Source organism: Neopelma chrysocephalum, unplaced genomic scaffold, assembly GCF_003984885.1.
Source record: "Neopelma chrysocephalum unplaced genomic scaffold, ASM398488v2 Primary Assembly neopelma1_108, whole genome shotgun sequence".
Lineage (NCBI taxonomy): Eukaryota > Metazoa > Chordata > Aves > Passeriformes > Pipridae > Neopelma > Neopelma chrysocephalum.
In genome coordinates this window covers 241,113-267,460 of record NW_020897773.1, presented here as the reverse complement: position 1 = coordinate 267,460, position 26,348 = coordinate 241,113, and the positions used below count along the sequence as shown (strand labels likewise).

Sequence of the window (26,348 nt, the reverse complement as noted above, 5' to 3'; positions counted from 1 at the left end):
GCAAGTGTTATCAGTAAATTGTATTTCCCTATGCTTGCAGAATTAGAGAAATACATCAGAAGTGACTGCAGAACAAAACCAAACTGAAATCAGTCATCTGGATATGGTTTAAGACTCTTTGAAGCTCAACTGCACACACAAAGGACAGTTGCTGGCAAAATGATACAGCTCTTCAAGTTCAACTTTGAGTAGTTTACCTTCCATCTGATCTTTGTGGCAGATGCAGTACAGAAGTGATTGGTTCTGAACTGATGCTACTCTTAGCTGGTACCAAAAAAAATCTCAGTTATTAAAAATTTAAAAGAAAAACACACAGGAATTATTCAAATTTTTAATGCAAATTTCTTTTAATTTTGAATTAACCAAATTTTTATTCTTCAGTAAGAGTATTTACAATGCCTTGCAAAAGCAGTGCAAAACCACGGTGTGCCGAGCTTACCCTGGGCTATGATTTAAGTTACGAGTACAAACTCAGTGCAGAGGTAGCTTGGGCTATAATTACTCCTACCCAGCCCCTCCTTTTGGTCCGACCTACAGGCACCTGTGTGTTCCAGCTGCTCTTTGCATGGTGCTACCCAAGGAGCCTGGCACAGAGGAGCTGAGCTTCTTCACAGCCAGGAAGCTGCTTAACAGCCCAGGCTGGAAGAGAAAGGCAGCCAGCAGTAGGCAAGGGGCTCGTTTAAAGGTACTGTAGATCATTGATGCTGATTACCTGATGCACTCATGCAAGTTAGGTCTTGCTGGGCTGCTCCCCATTCTTTATGTGAGGAACTTCATGCTTACAGCAACTCAAGTTTTACTGCTGCCATGAAATAAAAAAAAAAAAAAAGCCTTTCATAAACAATTAAACTGTTGTTAGTTATGTTGTAAGGTCTATATTTTAATCTCAAAGCAAGAGTCAGGAATACTACAGAACACATTTTAGAAGACAGCCAAGTAATCTTCCTGCTACTTTCTTAGTCTAGCTAAAGAAACAACAAAAAAAAAAAAGCAAAAACAAAAACAACCAAAATCAGTAGGTCCCTATGGCAGTATCTCATGGAGATACACTGCATTTTTCTTGCTGTCCTCTCTCATATCTGGTCAGTAATAAGATCTAATTACATGGATTACAGTAGACTTAGTAAGCCCTGTACATGTGCTAAGCTAAAAGTAATTACCCTTGCTGTTTGTATGGGAAGTTATTCCCTTTTCTTTTTCCAAAGTTGCTCTTTCTCTACTTTCCCAACAAATTGCAGAATATCCTTAGCAAGAAGTTCAGGTTCCTCCAAAGCTGCGAAATGGCCACCTCGAGGCATGAAATGGAAGGAAACTATATTGGTATATTTCTTCTGGGCCCAAGCCTGGGGTGTGTGCATGATTTCATTAGGGAAGGAGGCAATGCCAGTAGGTACTTGCACTGTGAGCCTGAGAGAGGAGAGAAAATAGTTTTAATCTTTTAAACACTTAAATCTGCAAGAAGCGAAAAGTCCCAAGAAAATGTTGTTCTTAAACAGCTGGGTACACTGTTGTTAGACAATTAAAATTTGCCTTCCAGATCCTAAAATTGAAGACAAGACAGTAATTCCTGAAGAAAAAAAAAATGTAAATATATGCCAAAAAAAATATATAAAGGCAATTTTTCAAGGGCATGAGAGTTAAAAGCATGGAAATGGAGAAGAGAGCTCTAGGAGGTGGTGGGCAGCAAATTTCTTCATGCTGCACTCATGCTCAAGAGATTTACAGTGAAGATTACAACTCAAACATGTTGAGCCTGGCAGGACAACTTGGAGGGTAGGCAGGGGAAGAATTACTTCAAAGTGCTGCAAAGTGGAAGGGAGGAGAAGAAAATAGAGAGTAAATCTAGACTAGTTCAGAAGAAATGCTTCTGAATGTGAGACTTGACCCTGTAAAGTAGCTCTTGCTTTTAAGTGGCACAAATGCACTCTACAAAACATTCTGTGCATTAGGAAGTGTAAGAAAGCAAATGGATTTGAGGGGAAGAGTCTCTTAGAAAGGGAAATGATGTCTGCTTGTTATAAGAGCAGCCACGTTTTCTAGGTTTAAATATCTCATACACATAAGCTGCATTGTCAGAAGTGACAGACTTTAAAATGAAGATACAAAAAGTGTTGGGCACATAACCCCTAGAAGCCTGAGATCAGAGTGCCTAATTTTACACAAGACTTTGAGACTCTGTCCTCTAGGCACATAGAAGCTCATATACATCATCTCATGTAGGCAGAACCAGAGCAAGATACTGCTCACAGTGTAGCCACTACAGCTCCAAGAACTGAGTCAGCTTCCTGAGAGCATCATTTCACAGCTAAATGAATACCATAGCAGTAAGCTGTTGGTGCAAATACCTCAGGGCAGGTTTAAGCCTTCACTAATACTCAAGCTGACACAAGTATATGCAACCAAGCTGCTGTCTTTAGTGTCTGTGGAGCAGGCACATCAGTCTTACTGACTTCTGACTTACCCCATTTGTCAGCATGCTGAAGTTGCTTCCAAAGGCAGGACTTAAGACTTTTGCAAAAACAGGCAAAGTATGTCCAGAAAAGTACTAAAACTACAAACCAAACAAACTAAACAAAACTGACTGCATGACTCAGTCACAGGCTAATTTAGTAGCTGAAATAAAATCTGGAAGTACAGGGATACACCATGAATGGGAGGTCCTCAAGCAGCACTTCCAGTCAGGTGTTCTTACTGGTGGTTCAGGATTCCTACCTAATTACTGCATTTTCCAAGCACAACACAGTTCATCAACTACCAGGCCTGTCCTGCAGAGGAACACTGTGATACAGCAGTGTTTTTCCTCAGCATTCAGAAACCTGCAGCATCTATAAGGCAACAGTCTGTCTGCAACCATAAAATTAAGATTGGGGCAAAATATTTAAAGAGGAAAAAAAACCACTTACTTTTCATGTTTCTGTGTGCCTATCCCCTTCTGCAAGTTTTCTTTGTAGAAACGCATTGAGGAGACTATACAGCCTGACACCCAGTAGATCATGATATTGGTGAGCAGATCGTCCAGGTTAAACTTCCTGAATAAGTAAGCCCAGAGGTTGCTTAGTTAGAACTGAATATCAATTTGCATTACTTTAGTAGGGGCTTGACTTTGGTTTGGTTGCAAGAAAAAAACGTTACAGGAAAAAAACACAATTAACTTGGTTAAGAGTGGAGAGGTGAAGTGTACTACTCCCCCTCTGTCTGTCAGTGACCAATTAAGGATGTTAAAGGCTTTCAGACACAAACTGGGAAGTGACATTTTAACTCCTACACGGAAGGCAGACTCCAACGAGCACCTTATGCTCCAGCATAGCTGTCTATCCTGTCCATAGACTGGGAGGGTGGGAGCAGAACAGCACATAGAACAGCTTGTGCCATTTATTAATGATAATGTGAAATGCTACCATGAGCCTTCAACAGTCATCACACACCAACATGTGCTGTAAACAGTGCATGTTTCATATATAATTATTAGCTGTATGAAGTGCAAACATTCCATTCAAATGGGCCTTTTCATAACATGCCACTTCATTCCTGCCAGGTAGTTCTCAAATGGGATTTCATCTTGGATTTCTGCTGCACACTAAGAATAGTCCTGTATTAGCAAATGGTAGGTAGATGAAGCAAAACCAATCAATCCAAAGTAAATTCATAGAGAGTTAATTATTAGTATTAAAATAAATCAAGAGTTCTGTTTCCCAGCATCTTAATGTAAAGTTAAACTTTTGGATTTTTTATCCTAATGAGATTCTTCCCCCTAAGTCAGTTTTGAATATCTCAAAGTTGCAGGGTGTATTTCTTTTCTAGGAGATCAAAGTGGGAAGGAATACATCAGCCTCCATGGCCTATTTGCTTCTCTGCATGCTGTAGTACAGCCCTGCACCATCTGTGGTCATCACAGGCTCCCTGCGAGGCGATCAGACAAACCTCTTTAGCTATGACTCGGGGCTGAGTCACCTCATCCAAAATGGCATAAGAGAAAAGGCTTACCTCTCTAGTCCTCCATCCTCTAAATTCTGGAATTCCAGATCAGTCCAGGAAGAAAACTTCTCCAGGATATATGCAGCCAGTCCTACAGGAGAGTCATTCAAACCACAGCCTGAAAAGGAGGAGGAAAAATTAACTGAAATTGTGATATCCAGCTACTGAACTCAGACTATTATAGAAGCAGCCTGTTACAATACAGCAGATGTAACTTTACAAAGTCTTCCAGCAGCTGTGTTCTTAAATAAATAAATAAAACAATGCAATGAGTTGGAACCACTTAATCCTGAACTGATGTAACAGTACTGGATTTCTGCTGGCTTTTTATTTTTTCTTGTAAGCTAATAAGATTAAGCTCTATGTGCCAAGTAGGGTTTGCTTCCATTAATCTGGAAGTTGTCATGTATTAAACAGTATTACAGGGCCAAACCCCACATGCCTACACATGACCAGGAGGATTTGCAGCATTACCTAACAGCAAAAACATTTTAAGGATTATTAGAAAGTCATTAAAGAAGAGCAAGACTTGACTAAAAGTTCATCTTCTGAATTAGCAATAACCAACTGCCTTCATGTAGAACAAGCCTTAATATAGTTTTTATAGTTTGTTTTGCTTGGACAGAAAAAACACACCTGCGCCTGGAACTCTGCTCACACATTCTAGTGCTGTGAAATACAGGGACCATAAACTGTCCCAGCTGCTCAGTAAAACCTAAGAAAAAGCTGTTCCCAAGGAACAGCAATATATTTGAAGTTCCACATGTGCAACCGAATCTTCCTGAAAGATGCCTAACGCTGCAGCTGGCACAATGTCGTCAGTAATTGCTATTTAAACATGACAAGGAAATTTCAGTCATCAAACAACCAATACTGATAAGTGAAATAGCAAGTGTTTGAAAAAGTTCTATTTAGCACTTGTTCCAGATCTGCTGAACTAAAACGCAATAGCCTGTGAGTAAAGAAGAGCACATCTGTTTACATATAGGAAAAACTGACATTGATCCTAACACCTCTTGGAATACAGGTGCTGCCTATTTCCCTCAGTTGAAAATGAACCCACTCTCCATCCAGGTTTCCCAAAGAGCTTTTTCCAGCAACCTTACATCTCCTTTTTCAGAGTGTTTTCTTCCTTAGAGGAACATGCCACTGCAGAGAACTCCTCTGTCCTTTGTCCTCAGAATTGCAGGAATGCTCCAGCTCCCAAAGCATGAAGTGGCTGCTGGTTCCCAGTCTGCACAGTCTGCTCTGACAGACCACACACTACTGGTAGGGACAAGAATCAGCCAAAAAAGCACAGCAGAGGGAGCATGGCTGTCAGCTTCCCCCTCTTTCCTAAAGCACAAAAGACTAGCAAGTTTTAGAAATCAAAACTCAGTGGGAGCAAAATTATTTTAAATGCATAAAATTATCATTTTGCCTACACATTTTAAGAACATACCTGCCTCTGTAGGTAAGCTTATGGAAGACCATTAAGAAATATTTTCCTTAGCTATGTTTTTAATAAAATCCATGAGTGAATTGGTCCTGCACTAAACTAAAATGTAGTCAGTATTCTTGACTCAGTTGTCCAATTCAGTCACAAAAGATGTTTTTAAAATAGAAACACTTAATACCCAGATACTTAAAGTGGTTAAGCAATCTGAGTGACTAGCTCATCTAGAAAGAACATTCATAGCCACACTTTTTTTCCTTGAAAATCTGCAAGTGATTCAGAACAATGAGTGAAAATGAAATGTGATTTCATTTCTCAGGTATTACTTATCCCTATAATAAATAAGTTACACTGTGTGTTGAGACAGCTAAAAGCTTCTCATAGTTTACATCATTTGAATGTGATCCATTCTCTGAGAAGAAACTCTCTTTTGCTCTCAGCCTAGCTGCGTTTGAAATGGAATTACAGTCCCCAGTGGCAGCAGAAGTGGAAAAGTATTAAACAATCTATTTTATTTATGAAAACTAGAAATGAGGTCAGTGGCACTTAGAGCATGCTCAGTTTTGATGTGCAGATACAATGCTTCTGCATGCAGAAGTGAGTGTAATGCTATATACCCATATGTAACCCTTTCTGACTTGGATAGAGAAAAGGAGCCCACCTTTTAAAACCTCCAACCTTCCCACTTCAAAGAAAAAAAATATTTTCTGCATATTTTAAACAGGACATTTTGTTTCTACAGAAGTACGGCTAAAATGAACAGACTTAAGTATTCTGAGCTCAAAAGGTTGGGGATTTTGCTTGTTTGTTTTACCAACAGTATCTGGCTTTGTAGCCTGTATGTGAGCATAGCCAGACTCTGACAAGATCCTGTAGAGCCCTTTTTCCAAGAAGGGAAACATCCGCCTAATATCTTCCTCCTGGAAACCAAAGAGCCCTGGAAAGTAGCGGCCCAGCAGAACGGAGAGCAGGTGAGAGAATCCCATCTTCGTAACCGAGGCTAGATTTAAATGGAGACCTTTCATATGGCTAAAAAGAAAAACAGAAAAAGCCCCACAAATTAACAAAAATAAAATGGGATTCAAAGTTGTTACATTTAGAATCAGAGAATCATAGAATATCCCAAGTTGGAAGGGACCCACAAAGATCACTGAAGTCCAACTCCTGGCCTTGCACAGGACGACACCAGAAAAAAAAAATCACACCATGTGCCTGGCAGTGTTGTCCAAATGTTTCTTGAACTCTGGCAGGCTTGGTGCTCTGACCACTAACATTTAAAATGTTATTAACAAAAATGCATGCCCTTAAATTCCAACCTGCTAATTACACCATGACCTCAGCTGTACTTTCCAGTGTGGCTTTTCACACAAAAATGACAAGTCAAAGGGACAACAGTCAGTAATCAGCACGCACTCCTGGGCATTAAGCCACAAATCCTCTTTTTTTTTTTTCCTTACAAGCACTTATCCCACTCCAGACATCAGCGGAGCCATTACAAAACTACTGCACAACAGTTTGAAAGAACAGGTGTATAATATAAATTAAGGTATGTAATTTTGGATCACTGCTGAACACTGAGCAGCAATGAAAGAAATTACGCAGTGCTCATGCGAGGACTTGGACAGGAACTTTCAAGTGCACAAGAAATAACTACTCACAGAATAAAACAGCTTTGCAGTGCTCCACCAAAGGGGTACTCACTTGGGAGCTATCTGGGCCAGGTTGGTGCAGATGAGCCAGCCCCAGTCACCACCTTGGGCATAGAACTCGTTGAATCCCAGTCTGAGCATCAATTCATAAAAAACAGAAGCAGCACTTACAGAATTAAAGTCTGCATTAAAAGAAAAGAACACTGTTGTATTAATTCCGCCTACACTGCTCACCCTGCAGCATTTATTCTCCACATAAAGGCAACATTCAAGTTCCTAAAAAGCTACAAGTCCATTTCTCCTCGCCTGTCCGACAGACTATATGGAAGCCTTTGCACACCATCTAGGCAAGGTCTAGAGAGCAAGCAGAAAGGACCAAGTCCAGCCTTTGTTGCAGACTAGTGTTCTTCTAATCCCACCACTTGCCCATGCGCTCGCCCCACCAAGGGGTTGCCAGACTCCCTTTAAACTAAACTGTGGTCGTGCTCCAGCTGAGCCCCATCAGAGGCACAGAGCACAGAGCATTGCCCAGGGAGTGTGTTTCTATTTTGTCTACTGTGAGCACACTCTCCTCTTAATGACAGTTGGAAACTCTAAGTTTCCACTAGTAACACAGTTCTCCACTTCACTAGACACTGACGACATAAATTGTAAACCGCGAAGTAGAGAAAAGCAAAACCAACCTTCCCCATATCATTCACCTGCACACCTAATTAAATACAAAACTCGGTATAACTTCAAATACTACCTTGCTTCAATTTGATGCAGCTTGTGTTTGTATAATCGAAAGCACAAGCTGAACAAGCAGGCTGCAATCTGCCTTGTAGATAATATGAACTGATTTGTTTCAACTGATGCTTCTCACCTACCTGTATAATGCTGTTGAATATGAATTCAAAACACCCAAAAGGAACAGTAATAAATTAAATTTACTCTGCCGGCTCACTCACAGACAATTCATGGACTCAATTACAATTCCTGAGTTGTCACTTCATAGCTTTTTATAGTTCTTTTAAAATTATCTATACGTTGCTCCAGAAACAACTCAGTGATGTCACCTAAAGTCACCCTCTTATCTCCCTCTTCCCACATGACACACAGGATCTCTGTTTCTACAGTGGGAAAACAAGAAGTGTGTAAGAGGAGTTACTGTGCTGCTAGCAGGGGCTATCTCACTGTGAGACTGGGTTTGTGGTAGCTCAGTTTCTTCTCATGCATCATACCTTTTTTGTGGGGTGCTTCTGAGAAACCATAACCAGGGATAGATGGGCAAATGACTTCAAAAACGTGTTCGTCACTGAGGCCGTGGCTTGCAGGATCCGTCAGGAGAGGGATAATTTTGTAAAACTCATAAAATGAGCCAGGCCAACCATGAACCATTAATAAGGGCTTTGCAGACTGGCCTTCAGGCAAACGAGGAGGCTTTACATGAACAAAATGGATATCAATGCCTGTAAAAATAAAATAATTAATTAGCATGCTCAAATTTACCACAGCACTGAAACTATTCACAAAACAGTTTAAGAATAAAGCTTTTCTGAAGTCCTTTTTTTGGTGAGGATGCAAACGTGCTGCACTTCTCTGGATACATTTATCCAAGGACCTTAAAGTACTTTACAATGGGTAATTAAGCATCACAGCAGCCAAATGAGGTTGATGTATTTCTGTTTTAAAATAAATTGGCAAATTAAGACATAGCAGTGAAGCAATCTACTAACGGTAACACAGTGACTCACACAGCTCAAAGGCAGAAGAGACAATTACATCATTTTGTCCAAGTGCCCTTACATTTTACTCAAATGTCCCTATATGGCATGGGATAGGCTCCAGTCAACCACAGATTTTTCTTCCTGAAGGCATAAATTGCAACTTGAAGGCACCAAGAGATAGGGAATTCATCTCAACTAGCAGCTGTTTGTTTGGGGGTGTTAATCACTTTCCTCGTTCTGTGCATGCCTTACTTTCCACTTGAACTTCTGTCTCCAGCCACTGATCCTAAATGTTACGGCAAAAGGAATTTAAAAAGCCTTCAGTAAGTATTCTCTGTCTGTGGAGGCCTCCTGTAATCAAGCCACACAACTGCTGATAAACCAATCATGCCAAATCAAGGATTCGACAAAATGCCCTGCTAAAAGAGTTATTTTTTGTAGTTCTTTTCTACCTTTCATCCAAAGCTTTCAGTATCTCTAAGTGTGTAAACCGTAACAGGAGACTGTGTTCTAGTAGCAGTTTCCTCCTGGTTAAGTAAAAAGGTAAAAATTGCAGTCCAGTTTCCTCTGTGATCCTTTCTCTATGTAAGTAGTAGGCTTCACACAGCATTGCACTACGTGCTTCAGGTGAACTGCTCTTCCTAAAGCCCCATTCAGGGCTTGGCTTTCCAAGAAACAGTAATTTGCTTGATGTATTTAGGCACATTTTACTCACATCAACTTCAGTTCACAAGTGATCCCACCTTCTTTCACTGACTGAGATTTCCCCATCCTTGACAATTCTGTGAATCTCTGTATTCTCTGAAAAACTTTCAAGTGATGACAGAAGGTAGGAATCTGATATACAGCATGTTTGACCTTGTCTTTTCATGTCTCCCCTCTGCAATCTTTCCTAATGCTGAAATTGCTCTTCCCATTGCTATACATAGTGCAATGTCCTTAGCTGCTTCTCCCTTTATTGCCTCAGATTTTTTTTTTCCTTTTTTAAGGGAAGACTTTTTTGGTTGTATCTTTTTCAGCAGTAACCATGTTGTATACATTTAAATAAAAGCTTTATGATCTAACCACTACGTAACAACCATTTATTGTCCCAAATCCATTTTAAATATTATGGTAAACTGCATAAATAATATATGATATTATTATTTATAATAATACAATATGTATATTATATATATAATATATATATTATATATACATTTATTATATATAAAAAATTATGGGTGCAAAAGCATACAACATACTCTTAAGCTTGAATTTTGCCATCATGTGAGACAACTGCCTGCTGTGCTCTAGATCTACGGCTGCACTCCCAAATGACCCAAGCACAACCCTACATCAAACATCTTAAAATGTCCAGTTTGACCAAGCTCCAGCACCAGCAGACCTTACCTGAACGACCTCTTCCAACACGTGTGTGTGCTCTGAATAAAAAGACAAACCATTCTCTCACACCTGGCAGCACGTCAACCCCAAGGGAAAGGCATTCTGCATTCCTAGTCCACGAATCCTTTAAATGGTGCAGCAGAGCACATCTGTCCTGCCAAGCAGGGACAAACCTGAGTGGCCAGCACACCCAGGTGAGGAGGCTGCCAGGCTGAAGGCATCACTGTGACAGCGGCAGCTGGGGAACTACACGGAGCATGAGGAGACATCTGTGGGTATTTTTGCATGACTGCATGCAAGTCAGGGAACATGTGTACGTCTTAAGATCCAGTTCTGTTTCCAAATGCCCGTGCTTGGCTCCTGTTAACACCAGCTGACAACCCACTCATGCATAGGGAATTCCATTTGTCATTCCTTGTCCTAAAGGCTTCAGTTACAATGAAGGAATTTCTTGCTGCTTCAGCAGTGATGCCCATGATCCATGCTAGGGCAGCCAGGGAGGGAAGGCCCATCCAACACAACCAGAGCATTCTCACCACCAAGATCCCTTGCAGATAAGATTAAGTATTACTGCTTACTTTTTAAGGGGAAAAGCTACACACCTTGAATCTTTGTTTTGAAATGTGGGTACTTGTTGAGGACTTCAACTTGTTTCTTCCAATTGAACTGGTTTTTCCAGTAGGAGACAACCTTCCTGAGATACACTGAGTTAATCCCATAATGGAAGCAACTGTTCTCCAGTGGCTCAGTGAACCGAGCCTGGTCAAGTCTCCTAAATAAGTCCTACAGGGAAAAAGAAAGAGACATTAAAACACTTGTATCTGCTGTCTTGGGCTCTCCCATGCACGGTTTCTAGTTATTCCCAAGAGAAATGAGAACAATGAAAATAACATCTCTAATTAGACACCTCTGCCTTTTGCTGATGCTCCATCAGCTGTTCCAATTCTTTTCCTCCTCCAGATGGCCTCCTTCCTCTTCCATTTACAGCTGTTCTTAACACTCTCTGTCTTTGTTCTGCAGGGCTGGATAACCTGTTTGCCAGGCTGATAACCACAGAGGGCAATATGCTCTGCTGACACTACTGTGGCTTCCCAGTTTAAGTCTTGTTGCCTTTCCAGGGTACTTTGTTCCCTAGGTTACCTGTGAGCCCAACCTCAAAATCAAGGCAAGGATCTGGCCCAAACCTTTTGTTTTCCTTCCCAAACCAAGGGGCGGGATGTTTTCATTGGAAAACACTCTGAGGGATTTTGCATGGACACAAAGCTGGTGAAACTAGACTGAAATTCAAGTTTCCCAGTCTGGAATAACTATGAAAGTGACCTTCCCACTACACTTCAAGGTTACACAGGATGCTGACGATACTGCAAAAATCAGTCCAAAATCACTCTGCAGGGAAGGACAGCCCAGAGCCCCTTCCTACTGTGAACAGAGCAGCTGAGGGTGGAAGGCAGGTCTGGAAATCTAATCCTGCTCAAACCTCCTTGGGGTTTAAACCTGAACAGTATTTTCCAATAGAGCAACAGAGATAGCTCCCACTCTGACCAAGATGAGTTAAATGTAAGCACTGGCTCACGCCTCACTGAACAGGCAGTCTCAGCCTAGGCAGGATGTCAGAATGTGAACTCACTGTTTTGAAATCCATGTACAGAAAGCACGGATTTCTAAATGGAGTTTTTAACGTGTCTTTACATACGTGCTTTTTGTCTATGCTCAACACCTTCTAAAATGTTTTAGTAATGTGCACTAGCATAACTGTAACTCCTAGTTTATATTTAAAACCAGAGTTTTCTACGGATGGATTATGATGCAAGAGCTGTCACAATACAGAATGGCATGTTTCAAAAATATTTGTGAGTTAGAAATTATCTAGCTTAATGTCTGCAGTGTAAGGGGAAAACATAATGGAGATCAATGTCCATTGATATTACTATGAAGGGCAAGCAAAGTGTTAAAAAAACCAGGACTTTCTGAGAAATTAGGAAGCTATTATAAATGAATAATATGAGCAATCCCATGAGTATTGTTTAAACCATGACTCCACACAGATCTATGAAATTGTTCAATCCCTGGCTTAAACACACACAATCAAAATCTTTCTATCCAACAAATTCTGCAACGTATGTTTACTGTAATTACCACAGTAATTTAGTGTTGACCAAAGTAGACTATTAATTACAGAAGAATCAGCATCCAACACAGCTGCAAACATAAAGCAGTCAAGAAAATGAGGTATCTGTAATTGCTTTGGAAAGAAAGAAAGAAAAAAAAAAGACATTGTTCTTATTCTCATCTACACAAACTGAGCAAAGTGCACAAACAGAAAAACAGAGTTGAGTAATCTGTAATATGATTTTTATGTTTATTAGGCTCTGCAGAGTAGGTTTATTTATCAGCAATCTTGCAACAGCCAGCTGAGAATAGAATAGTACAGCAGTGTATAAAATCTGCCTATCCATACCGATTTTCTGAAGGGGGAAGGGACTTCTAGTACAAGACCTGGACATCATTGCTCATTCTCACAAGTGTAACTATTGGTTCAATTTAAAAATTACTTCCAAGCAAGTTCTGCATTTATTTGGCCATGTCTTATTTCTCTCTCCCCAGCCCAGAGATTTGCTTACGCTCAGCTCTTCTTCTGTAGTTTCCACCTTAAATGGCCGAACAGTTGTATCTTCTTCAGTGTCAGGCTTTTGTCCCTTGCCCCACCATCCATCTTTGAAGGGCAATGTCTCTTCCTTCTTCTTGGAAAATAAGAAGTAGATAATAACTGTCCCCAGAACGAGGAATATTTCAAGCAGCATAATGCCTGCAAGAGAAGAACAGAACTGGGGTAAACCTAATCAGTTAATAAACACACACATACTTTGTAAAGACTATAGAAGGTTATTCCCTTTTTAGACAAGATTCCATCTACATGAAGTTCTGTCACTCACAGTGTATCAACACTTCTGAAAAATTTCAGAAATAGAATGTTTTACCCTACGCAACTCAAGTGGCGAAGAATTGTTTTAAATAAAAGACATATAACAAAAACAGAACTCAAAGTAAGTCAAGAGATGGCTTCATAATTAAATAGTTCACTGATAAAACATGCCACATTGGCTTCCTCAGTGGTCCACAACTGCAGTTAAGCTTCAACGGTAAAGGAGGTTTAATGTTTTCTCTTCTTCTGAAGCTCTATACTTCCCAAAAATTCAAATGCAGAGCATCTCTTCAGTAAGGCTTATATATCTACTGCTATAAATCTGTAGGGAAAGAAAAATGAGATATATATATAGAATAAAAAGTGAAGAGCGTGAAGGCAGCCACCTTGCACCTCCAAGTCAGCCTGGGAGAGTGGGGCAGGGATATATTTGCATAACCCTTGAACACCAGTGCAAAGGGTAATAGGACCTTCCCTTTCTTTCTCCCTCTGAACTGTTTTAAAGAGGAAAACCACATGCATGCTCTCCTGGCTCTAGAATACGATCACTTCCCCAAGTGATAAAATTCTGTCAAAGTGAAGAAGAACCTGATTTCACAGCACATCTGCATAAGCCAGCTGCAGGGCTGTTGTGCTTCAGTCAAAAGAACACCTTAGCAAAAAGAAAATAATCCCTTTAAATGTATTTGAACTGGTTTATGCTGCAAGTAGAAAAAAATATTCAGTCTTTAATAATTAATGTTTTCAAGCATGCCTTTAAGTATAAGAAACGTTTATAAAGTGGTTTGGGGAACAGTACTGTCATCATTTTAATGCATAATTTTAAAGAATGTTGTGTTTCAAACATTCATTTGCTGGGGAATTGCTAAGACATGAAGTATTCCAAAACTTCTGTAGGGCAAGGATTTTTTATGACCCAGAATGTCTTCATTCTCTCTAGAGCCAGAAGGTTTTGTTGGTTTTACTGCTGCAGAGTAATTTGATGCTCTGAAATGGCTCAGAGTCATCAAGAATACACCAAATTTACTCCTGGATCAAAACAGAAATTTTAACACAAGTTAATGGGAGTTCACAGGATCATACCAGGAATGAAGCTGACCTGTGTGGTAAGTACCTTTATGTGACAGGACACATTTTAGTCAACTTCTTGGCTTTAATTTTCTTATGGCTGACAATAAATTAATAAAAGGTAAAAATAAGCACCCACTAAAACATCTGTACAGAAGTCAGGAGCTATGCAGATAGGACAGCAAGCTACAGAAAAATCTATTGTTTATATATGCAAGTGCTTCACCCTTGAAAAGTGCCTGAATCCTCAGAGGCTGGAGCTATTGGAAATGATGGGCACTGAGAAAACTTAATGTTTACTTGTTTCACTGGTGCTTCCATAATTTCTGTTGCTTGTTTTTCTTCACCGTGTTCTCTGGAGCACAAGACAACACTCTTTTCCCACCTCTACCATACTCAGGTTGTAACTTACCCCAGAATTAAAAAGTTTATCCAATTTCAGCTTGCCTCAACACATAAACCAGTGTAGTCTAGGAACATCCTGAGCACAATTAAATTTTACTGCAAAGGACAACTGGAGGGACTTCTAGAAACGTCAAAGCACTTCACACAGAAATGACACCTACTACAGTATTTAATGACATTTCTTCTACTAAGTCTTCACAGAGAAAAACAGCAACTTCCCTGAAATCACAACAGAACTCAGGCCATGTCTAGGCTAAAAAGGTTCATCAGCATAACTATGTAAACACCACACAGAAAAATTCAAACTCTTGGCCAACTTCAATATGTTTACAAAGCCCCACAACAAACAAAAAAGCTGCTGTCAGCGCCAGCCCTGTCGTTCAGGGAGAATGGTTGGGGTACCTAGAAAAACAGAGGATTCTTTCTCCTGGCCTACGCCAACACAGTGACAGAGGCACATCACCCAGTACAGAACTGCCCAAGAACAGAATCTCAGCCCATTCTCTAGCAAGAAACTTGCATGTCCTAAGTCACTGGAGTCCCCAGAGCTACAAAAACATTTCTGCTTCCCCCATCTGCTCTCAAGGAGACTTAAGAAACCAGAATTTTTGCAGCAGAAGATATGGGAGGAATTGCATGCAAATATGTTTATTTTGCATTCACCCTGGACCTTGCGTGGAAAGAATTCACTGTGCGAACAGACACCCATTTTTGCAATTAATTCCAAACAGACTTGAGGATGAGCTTGTTTACAAACCAGCAATAAGTGCCAAAATCATCTTCAGGTCTCACAACAATTCTGTCTCCTATTGCAAAGAATTGGGACCGGTGACAAGTTGATTTGCATGAGATGTCATTTTGACTTGAAGAAGCTGCCTCTGATATTGGTTGGATTATTTTCTGCTAACAGAGAGACCCTCTATATTCAACCTCACTTCCCTTGAAAGCGCCTGTAAAATTCCTGATCACAACAAACACAGGGGCCTAGAGCTCCAACTACGCTACATTTTTTTCTGAGTGCGCAGGAAGAAAAGGGCAAAGTGCGTCAGCAGTATTTTGACTTGCACCAGTTCACAGCACACTCAAAGGGATTGTTTTGCTGGTGATGAGTTGCTGGAACGCAGCATGTTCCTACCAACTGCTCCAGCCTGCGCCGAGAGGAGACCACTTAGAGCAAATGCACTCGGTGATTTCCCAAGTCTGTTATTCAAGCTAGTTCTCTAAAACCCTTGTGTGTTATTTGAACGGCATAAAGCAGCCTCAGTCGTGACGCATCCGCACCAGAATTTCCTCCGCTAATCATTACTGAGATCTGTTGTGAAATGGAAGTTATTAGCTCCTTACACTTGTTCCAAGATGCAGCAACGCAGCAGCAACCACAAATGTGGAAGGATAAACAGGTATAATGACACTTTTCTATATTCACAGTTTTCAGAGATGTCAACAACAAAGTGCTGGTGTTTTTATTGTCTGAAGTCTCTTCATGCAACCACACTGGCATGTTGCCTTTATAGCTGAGTACTTCAAAGGGAGTTCATGTTTTGGTTTGGCTTTTTCCTCTTTTTATGCAACCAAAGGCAAAATCTTAGAACAAAATATTTCCATTTATTCCATGGTCAAGTACTTAGGCTCTGAGACTTTGCTGTACCCCAGGGTGGATATTGTTTATAGACAGCCCTTAAATACCTTAGACAGTACTTTTATCCTAAAGAGTTCAAGGAAGAATGTTTTTGGTTTGCTGCTTTAAAAACACGTTTTAAAAGAAAAATGTTGAAATGCGATGGTTCAGTAAATAGCCTAAAAACTAGCTCCTCTTGAAGAAGGCCAAGTGCATCTCAAGAAATGCATTTGCAAGAAAACCCCTAAACTTTCCTATAGTAAAGATACTGCTCCCTCTTGCAAACACTCTTGGTTTTCAGCGCTTTTTTGCATTTTGATTTGCACTGTCCTCTGTTCATGCATTAGCAGCAGACCTAAGAGTTCCACAGAACAGAGCAATTATTATTTACATCAAAGCTATGTCCTGTCTCACACCTTGTCTTCATCAGTACCCAGTAGCAGATGCCTCAGAGAACAGTGCTATTTATCTTTAGAGATGTCATCTCTGAAATAACTGAAAGGTAAAATCCCCATCTCGTCCTACCAGTAACCATCCATCTTTGCCTTGCAGCATTAGAATACATCTGAAACATGTTACTGGAGAAGTAAGCAACTGTGCAGACTTTCAATCTAACACTGGAAACCCATTTTGCAACCCAGCTACCACGGCCTGAATGATGCACAATACCCACAACTCCAAGTGGTGCTATCAAACCCTGTGAGTGGGGTGTGGGTGAAGCAAAAGACATGAGAGACCATGCTGCTTTCAGACACATGCCAGAGGTAATCATGGCCTTAGGTTAATAACATTTTCTCTCCAGGGTTGGTTTACTAGCAGACTGCAAGGTAGCTCGGAGCACTTGGCATGCTCTGATGCTGTCAGACACAAGGTTTATTGATTAATAATGACTCTGCAGGAGAAATAACAGCTCAATTTAGAAGTGATGTTTCTGTTTATTTTTGTTCTGTTACATAAAGCCCCCCATTAGGTTTTACCGAAAAGGCAACACTTTGCTGCAGCATCTTTGTTTACACATTGGTTTGCCTGAAGAGCAGCAGTTGCAGGTTACTCTTCCCAAGAGACCTGAAGGAAAAACAACCCACTGAAGGACTTTGAAAGTCCATGGCACCTGTAACAGGGCCCCTTAGCACTGACAGCTTGAAAGGGAGTAACACATGGCACAGGCCCCAAAGCTTCACCCTCATCTACCTGCTACCATCTCCAGGCATCACGTTTTTGTCATTATGTAGCACCAGGAACAGACAGAAAATCATCAAGTCAAGACACCTGTATAAGAAAAGCTTACTATTTCTGTAGTTTATGGAGCATTCTGACAAGCTTCAAAATAGCTTAGTAACACAGAAATTGCTTTGCATACAACTGATAACATCTCCCAGGTGAGCATAAAATGATACATTAACACTGTAGGAAAGGAGGAGAGGTAGGCATCAGATGAAATAAAGCATCCTACGCAGGGAAGTGAATCAAAGACAGGAAGTACAAATCCAGCAGAGTTGCTGCCTTGTCTCGATAAGAAATTTAGCATTTACATTTTTTATTGCCATAGGGAGGTGGCACACAATGCTATCTCCAAAACAGCAGGAAGAGATGATATCACTCTATTTTACAGTCTTTTTCTAGACCATTCACAATCAGAAATTAGCCAGTACAGCAGCAACCTAATTAGAAGGCTACAAGCAAGGAATGAGGTCACCTCCCCAAAGCAGGGGAAACCACAGTCTCTCAGGCCTCTCCCAGGAGCAGGGGGTATGCTGCTCCCAGGACAGGATCAGGGGTACACTTCCATCACTGTTGAGGAACACCCCACACCTGTGGCACTGAGGCACTGCTCTCTGCCAGCTCTTCACTGTTTTGTCCCTTGGACAACAGAAACAATCAACAGAGCCAGTTTAGGGTCTGGAGGTTCCCATATGCATCACCCAGAAGTTTTACTTAGGGCAGTTAGTCCCTGAGGCACGTCATTCCAGAGGAGTAGCTGAGCACCTTAGACAACATATTCCTATGATCCTGTGACAACTGTTAACTCTCCAGTACTCCACTGAAAGCTGACAGGCACCAAGACCCAGCTAAGCATGAAAGAAAAGTAGTATGGGACTAAGTTCACTGTTATCCACTTTGCCTCACCCAGAGTCAGCATATTTATGTAACCACTGGCCAGTCAAAGCTCATATCACAATCATGATTTAAAATACTGCATGCCACATTTTTAAGAGGTAAAAACTCAGTTTACAAGAACACTTATTTTAGCAACATTACTTGCTCTTTCAAAGCCATGCCCAACACATTCTTCTGTGCTGCTTAAAAACATGTCTTGTTTATCTCAATTTTCCTTATTTTGCTCCTATTATGCTTCAACAAACCCACTTCCTTCCAAGAGTATAAAAAAATCCTTTGGGTTACAGAAAAGCAAACTGGCAGAATCCAACTTGGGATCTGTGTGATGCCTGTTATTGTGACCTAATGACTGTGCATGATTCAGAGGAAAGGAGATCTACTCTCCAACTGCAATAATTTCTGTTTAAGACAGAAAGGCAACAAAAGGATTCTTAAATCACCACTGTTCAGTCATGATAATTCATGTGAACACCCTGAACATGTATTCAGGGTGAAACAACTGTTTAAAGTACTATAATAATGCATTAAGGTTAGATCATGAAAAGATTTTATCCTATTTATCATATCCAGCATTTACTCTGGTCATTCCATGACCCTCAAATTCCAACAAGAACAGGTTTTTAGCATCCACGCAAAGAAGCCACAGAAGCCTGGCATACAACTGGAGGGTGGACACAGCTGAAAGCCAAGTGTCCAAGAACAGAGTGCTCTCTCAAATTACATGTTACAGTTAAAAAAGGGAAGGATATCATGCCAGTAAGAAGTTTTTAAAACAGTTCTTAGCCAGTATCCAGCCAACTAAATGACACAGTCCGACAAAACAGAGTCCAAAACACATCTTAAGCTTTACTTCAACGTTTCATACCTAATGTCTTAAAAGAAATGATGAATAACACATTGTTCTGTTTTGCTTTCCACCAGAGTTTCTAGCAATACTGAGGTTAACCTCCTCATCCTATGCCAGTATCTGCATTTTACAGTGAGGGTGGAAAAAAAAAATCACAGATGAACTAAAAGAGTTAAGATATTACAGATAAAGAAATGAGATCGAAGTAATTGTTCTTCAGGTCTTAAGGTAAATAAGGGCTCTATTTTTAGCTTCACCAAATCGTACAGCATTGAAGAGTAAAAGGTTACCTTCCTTCCCTGCCATGGTATTATTGCTAATGTTTTGCCCAGTCTGATCTCTAGATAAGATTCAGTTTCATCCCCCACTGCTGTGGTACAGCACAGCATGTGTCCTCCTGTTTCCTGTAGTATTTTCCATTAGTCTAAGTATCTTAGGGACCCCTGGTGGCCTAGTGGTTAGCATGCAGGACTCTCACTGCTGCGACCCAGGTTCGATTCCCCGGTCCCCCCGGGCAGATGGAGCTTGTCAGCCCTGTGAGGCCATCCATCTATGAGAAGGTCACTCTAAACAAACCTACGTCCTGAGGACCTCACTGCCATTGTCCAAGCTTGCTTGGCCCCGGCAGATGAACCTTAGGATTAAAGGGTGGGCTCAGTTCAGCGCAGGCTGTGTCTCACCTAAAAAAATCCATTGCGCAGGCTGGAAAGGTAAAAGACCTTTCCCAAAATCTTCGTTCGCAAAGACTGGTCATTATTAAGTATCTTAAGATTCTTCCATGAAATTAGAGAGGGAAAGATTTTCTTTAACTGGCAGATCTACAAGCTTTTTGAATTAGAACTGTTAGAAAACTGTGTTACTAAAACCTTTAATTATTAAAACATGCAGAATTGACATATATGTGGTGCTTTGCGGGGGGGGAAGAGTGCAAGTAGTTTGAAGTACATAACAAGAAAGTACATGACAATCTTTCAGCTAAAAGAAGGTGTGGAGATGGAAACGATTAATATAAAGACTGTCAGAGGAATTTTCTGGCAACAGGCAAAACAGATGAGGTGCACACTGAGAATTTAAATGAGGATCATGACTCCAGGTAGTAAGAGCAGCATGAATGAAAACGTGCTCCTTCCCCCATGATGCGAGACTCCCTGTGATGTTTATGATGTCAAACTCTACCCTTCTTCTACGATACCAGACTCCCTCCTTCCTCTATGATGCCAGACTTTCTCTTACCTCTATCACACCATTCTCCCACTTACCTTTATGATGAGATTCCTTCCATGACTCCTTCCACAGTGATGCCAGATTCCCTCATGATGCCAGACACCGTTACCTCTGTGATGCCAAATTACCTCCACCCTCATTGAAGCCAAACTCCATCATTCCTGTGCGATGCAAAATGACCTCCATCCTCTAAGATACCAGACTCCCTCCTCCCTCTACGATGCCAGACTCCCTCTCATTACTCTACGATTTCAGACTTCCTACTACTTCTATGATACCAGACTCCCCTGATCCTCTATGATGCCAGACATCCCATTACCTCTATAACGATAGACTCCTTCCTTCCTTAATGATGCCAGGCTCTTCTATTCCTCTTGGATACCAGATCCTCTCCTTCCTTCTTGATGCCACAATCTCTCTTACTTCTATGATGAGACTCCTTCCTTCCTCTATTTCCCCCCCATTTCCTTCTTTTTCTACAATGCCAGACTCTCTTTCCCCTATGATACCAGACTCCCTTGTACATCTATGATGACACACTCTTACCTTACTTCATAATGCCAGGATCCCATTTCCTTCACAATTCCAGAATACCTCTTATCTGTATGATGCCATACTCCCTCCATTCTCTGTCATGTCAGACTCCTTCCTTCCTTCCTTTCCTCCTTCCCCAGTGATGCCAGACTCTCACTCCTTACTTTTGGGTACCAGACTCTCTCCTTCCTTCAGGATGCCACAATCTCTCTTAAATGAGACTCCTTCCTTGCTCTGTTTTTCCAGATTTCCTCATTTTTCTATGATGCCAGACTCTTTCGTAGAATCATAGAATCAAACAGGTTGGAAAAGACCTCCGAGATCGTCAAGTCCAACCCTTGATCCAACACCACCATGGTTACTAGACCATGGCACTAAGTAACACATCCAGTCTCATCTTAAAAACCTCCAGGGACAGTGATGCCACATCCCCTGTGATGCCTCACTCCCTCTTTCCTCTATGATGAGATTCCCTCCTTCCTCTATGATGCCAGAATCTCTCTTTCCTTCATGATTCCAGAAACCCCTTGTCTGTGTGATGCCTGGCTCCCTACATCCTCTCTGATGCCAGATTCCCTCTTACGTGTATTATGATAAACTCCTTCCTTCCCTCCTTCCTCAGTGATGCCAGACTCTCTTCTTCCTTCATGACGCCACAGTGCCTCTTATCCCTATGATGAGACTCTATGATCACACACTTCTCCCTTCCTGTTTGATGCCACTCCCTCCTTCCTCTTTGACACAAGACTCCCTCCTGCCTCTATGATGCCAGACTCCTTCTTACCTGTACTATGACCAACTTCTCCCTTCCTTAGATGATGCCAGACTATCTTCTTCCTTTCTGATGCCAGACTCACTTCCTTCCTTCATGATGCCACAATTTCTCTTACCTGTGATTCCAGCCTCCCTCCTTCCTCTACAATTCCAGATTCCCTCCTTCCTCTATGATGCCAGACAACCTATTATCTCTATGATGATAGCCTCTTTCCTTCCTTAATGATGCCAGACTCTCTTCTTCCTCTTGCATGCCAGATTCTCTCCTTCCTTCATGATGCCACAATCCCTCTTACCTTTCTAAGTCTCCTTTTTTCCACTATGATTCCAGACTCCCTCTTACCTCTACCATGCCATGCTCCCTCTGTCCTCTTTGAGGTCAGACTCCCTCTTACCTGTATTATGATAAACTCCTTCCTTCCTTTCCTCAATCATACCAGACTCTCTCCTTCCTTCATGATGCCAGACTCCATCCTACCTCTGTGATGAGACTCCCTCCTTCCTCCATTTTTCCAGATTTCCTCCTTTTTCTATGATGCTAGACTCCCTCTTTCCTCTATTATTATGGATTTCTTCCTTTCTTGCTTCCTTCCTCAATCATGCCAGACTCACTCCTTTCTTTACGATGCCAGATTCCCTCTTACCTCTGTGATGCCACAATCCCTATTTCCTCTGTGATGATAGACTCTCTTCTTCCTCTTGAATGCCAGTCTCTCCTTCCTTCATGATGCCATAATCATTCTTACCTCTATGACGAGACTCCTTCCTTCCTCTATTATTTCTGATTTCCTCTTTTTCTAGAATGTCAGACTCCCTGGCCACAAAATTTGAATATTCCAACTATAATACAAGAAACGTACATAAGAATATATGAGATAATCAATTCATTTTGCCCAGAGGTATAAGTGTAAAAAGAAAAAAAATTATTAATTGTGTCTATGGAAACAGGAAGAGATCAAAATTTGTTATCTCTCTATGAAGACTTCATTCTCAATGAGAAAAGGAACTCTGAATGATGACAGAGGAGGGGAACAGATGGTAGTCGTCATTTTCTGTCAAATAACTGCAACACCAAAAGGATGTGCCAGAGTAAACATGTAACAAGAAAAATTCTTGCTACTTTATCTCTCTCTTAATAACAACTAAATATTTAAGTTCTCTTTGGATTTACTGGCTTCATCTAGAATAGTGCACTACCTGTACCCACCACATTAGAGCAATTAACACTCTTGATGAAGCAATCAAGAGTACTAGGTCCTTCAACAGAGCTTTGGTTTTGATTCATAACGCATCACCATTTAACCTGAGAAAGAGTTGTCCTCTATCAGAGAGCAAAACATACACAGGCTACAGACACAGAAAAAACTAGGAGAGAAATAATTACGTGTCTTCACTACAGAATTCACAAGATTAAAAAATTTTACTGCTGGGTACAATAAATATGAGAAGAATTGCTTGAGATAAAGAAAGAACAAAAAAAAATTTGCTGAGCATTTACTTGTGTTGTGGGTTACACCTAATAATCTGTAACAGAGATGTTCCAAAAAAAAGTTGGAGGAACGTTCAAGAACAGCTCACTTTTCAGAGGAGAGACCTAGAAAACAGCTCCTGTTCTTTAACCCAGCAGGATCCCTTCATAAACATGACCACATTCTGGCAAATACACTATTGAAAAAAGCACCTTAAAAAAGCATGGCTACCACAATTCCCACAGAAATATTCCCAGCCCTGCCAGTCAGAAAGCATTTAATCAATAACAATAGGTTTAAATATATATATAAAAGCTGATAATGCTGCTTTAGAAAAACAACCATAAACCCCAGGGTATATTCAAATCACTGTCAGCCATCCTGCTATGTCTAGCATGACCAAAATATTAAAGCAAATGTCATTTTAGAGGTAGATTTTTTCTGCTTTACTATTTATGTAAATACCCATTTACACACACAATGATGCTTTTAATTAAAAATAATGTGTTCAGACGAAGAATCCAGGACTTTTCCAGTAGTACTATTCAGAAGGGAAAAAAGTATTTTCAACATTAATTACAAGCAGACCAAAGCTCTTCAGAGAGAAGCAAGATGCTCTACTTTCCAAGTGACTTTTCTTTAGGGACTCACACAGTAATTAGAGAAGTATTTGCCACATTCGGATCTTGTACTTTAAAGAAGACTGCCCTGGTTCTGAGATTGCGCATTGCATGAAGAAAATACTCTTGCAAGCCCAGTGAGGTAGTGCACACTCTGCCACAAAGGTAAGGCTTTACCTCTGCTCATATGGCCACAAAATTTGACTACTCCAACTAAAATACATGAAATGTGCATAGGAATATGTGAGATAATCAATTCATTTTGCCTAGAGCTATAAGCTGTACTTCACCTACCACCCCCATCCCTGCTTTATTACTTCTTCACTGACAAATTACTTGACAAACTATTACTGAAGCAACAAGAATTTCTGGGAGTATTACCATTCCAGAATTATTACCCCAAACCTTTTATTTACCTGTTGTAATTACTCAGAACAAATTGGCCATGTATATTCTACTAAGGAGCCTGAGCTTCTTTCACAGTGCTTACCAGATTAAAACATTGCCATTTTATGCCTAAAAATACTAGGTAAATCTGAAGGTTTTGCTGAAACCCAAATAAACAAACAGGTTGAAAGCACTATATAGCCCTGCAGAATGATCAAATATATAAAGTACAGTAGACCAATAGGGGAGGGGAAAAAGGCCTTTTAAAACACCCAGTAATCAAAAATCTATTTTGGACAATTCATACAGACAAATTTCATGTGGATTTTGGCTACACTGGTTATTACCAACTGTGCTCTATTTCAAATTATTTACTTCAACACCATGATTACACATATGAAAAAAATAACAAACTCTGGAAGAAATAACAAAGAAGTAGAGTTTAAGCAAATCACACACATTATATGAATTCAGACTGGAAAAGATGTAGAACAAAGAGTCATGAACTTGACACTGCGCCAGAACCTTCCCCACAAGGACTTCAGCTCTGACAAAGATCTAATCCTTGTCCTTGGACAACTTCAACTGTGGATTGATTTTCAAAGCTGCTTAATTGCTTTTGGGGCCTATCTTCCATCGATTTTCAGTAACCATTAGCAATTTGTGCACTCAAGTCTCAGTTTTAGCTTACTTCAGACAGGAGTAATATCCGCTTCAGGGGAGAGGCATGGCTTGTCCAAAGAGTAATGCCAATCAAAATATTAACCCTGCATTTGTCACTCTGTAAGTAAACTTGAGACACTGGCCTCTAAATCTTGTAGGTTCACCTACAATAACTGGGCAAGTTGTCTTATTTTTGATGAAGCTATGATATGAAGAGAAGAGAGAAGAGAGAATGCCCTAATTTAACAGAGCCGGAAAATTAAGCAATGTACTTGATTATTGTATGTTGTAACTGATGGGCAGACAAAATCCCAACTGAAATCTGACAAACTGAACCAAACTTAAGGGGAGTACATCATTTGCTTAGTCTTTGCAGATTGCTCAGTTATGCAACAAAATATGGTCACTAAACTTAAAAGGTTTTCTTCTCATCCCTAAAAGGCTTGCTCAGCAAAGGGAACTATGTATACAGTACTCAATCAAACAATTTTCAGGTTTAGCAAATTACCCCTAAACAAAATATATAAATAAAAGTTCAATTTCATATCCCCATTTTGAGATGAGCAACAAAACCAAACCAAAACCACTTATATGCCAATAGTTTAAGCAACTTACTCTAACTAAACTGGGAAACCAGGCCGCATTCCCGAGGAAAGTTAAATAAAATCGTTGTTGCCGTAAGTAGTGTCAGCATTAAGGCCAGCTTATGAGGAACCTTTACCTGGACAAGCACCCCTGGCTCCAGCAAGCCGTCGGGAATGTCACATCTACGCTCCCCACAAAAACGCAGATTAGGGCTTTCCTGTTCCCCAAATCAACCTAAGTATCCCCACTCGGCGTTATCCAGACTTTAGTAATTCGCACTGTTAATGCGTGGATGCCTCCAGCTCCGCTTTCCAAAGCACTGGCATTTTCGGCACGCAGGCGCAGCGCCCGCTCTCCCGCAGTTCGGTGCCCGCAGGCTCCAGCACGCGGAACCGCTTGGAAAAGTAATTCCGCTTACTGGATGGGAAGTTTTAGGCTCTTCCGCCTGCCGGGGCACCGTTCACCTCCCGTTTGGGAACTTCACAACCCCCGCAGCAGCGCGGGGACCCCCCCGCTCCCAGCCCAGGGATATAACGGGACCCGCCCCGGGGGGACACCGGGACCCGCCCGCTCTCACCTGCCGCGGTCGGGACCGCACTTCCCACTCCTCCCCTCGCCTCCCTTCGCTGCCGCCGGGGCCGCCCCCGGCACGCCGGGAGAGGGGCACGGCCCTGGCCGGGCCCGCCGGGAGATGTAGTCCTGCCGCGGGGGCGGGAGCTCCGGGACGACCCGGGCACTGACCGGGACTCTTCCCGGACTCTTCCCGGCCACCGCCGCCGCCGCAGCTGTGCCCGGACGAGCCCAGGGATGCGAAGGCTTTGTCCCCTTTGTCCACCGCGCTGGTGGATCTCTGGAGCGCTCAGGCAGCTGGGAGCTCAGCCTGAGCTCCAGAGCACAGGGCTCACGGCGGGTTAGAGAGTCCAGCCCAGCGAACACTGACCTACCGTTGCCATGCCAGA

General features: G+C 41.3%; 1 protein-coding gene across 3 annotated transcripts; it reads right to left on the bottom strand.

Moving 5' to 3' along the window:
• Positions 1-328: 328 nt before the first annotated feature.
• EPHX1 (epoxide hydrolase 1) lies at positions 329-26,087 on the bottom strand. 3 transcript variants are annotated; one of them, XM_027696569.1, is made up of 9 exons: positions 25,967-26,087; positions 12,776-12,960; positions 10,757-10,937; positions 8,283-8,510; positions 7,112-7,241; positions 6,225-6,439; positions 3,985-4,093; positions 2,904-3,029; positions 329-1,407 (listed from the first exon to the last, which is right to left on the bottom strand). In XM_027696569.1, the coding sequence occupies exons 2-9, from the start codon at positions 12,953-12,955 to the stop codon at positions 1,182-1,184; spliced, it is 1,395 nt and encodes a 464-aa protein (XP_027552370.1). In that variant the 5' UTR covers positions 12,956-12,960; positions 25,967-26,087; the 3' UTR covers positions 329-1,181. The 3 variants fall into 3 exon arrangements, with proteins under 3 accessions (XP_027552370.1, XP_027552369.1, XP_027552368.1); XM_027696568.1 differs by lacking the exon at positions 25,967-26,087 and adding an exon at positions 13,464-13,487; XM_027696567.1 differs by lacking the exon at positions 25,967-26,087 and adding an exon at positions 13,431-13,454.
• Positions 26,088-26,348: the final 261 nt, after the last annotated feature.

Excerpts from the sequence above, each read along its gene's own strand:
- EPHX1 (XM_027696569.1), bottom strand. The coding sequence starts at position 12,955 with ATGCTGCTTGAAATATTCCTCGTTCTGGGGACAGTTATTATCTACTTC. Across the intron at positions 8,511-10,756 it reads TTTCAAAACAAAGATTCAAG|GCATTGATATCCATTTTGTT; the intron begins GTGTGTAGCTTT and ends TTATTTTTACAG. Across the intron at positions 4,094-6,224 it reads TACAAAGCCAGATACTGTTG|GCTGTGGTTTGAATGACTCT; the intron begins GTAAAACAAACA and ends CCTCCTTTTCAG.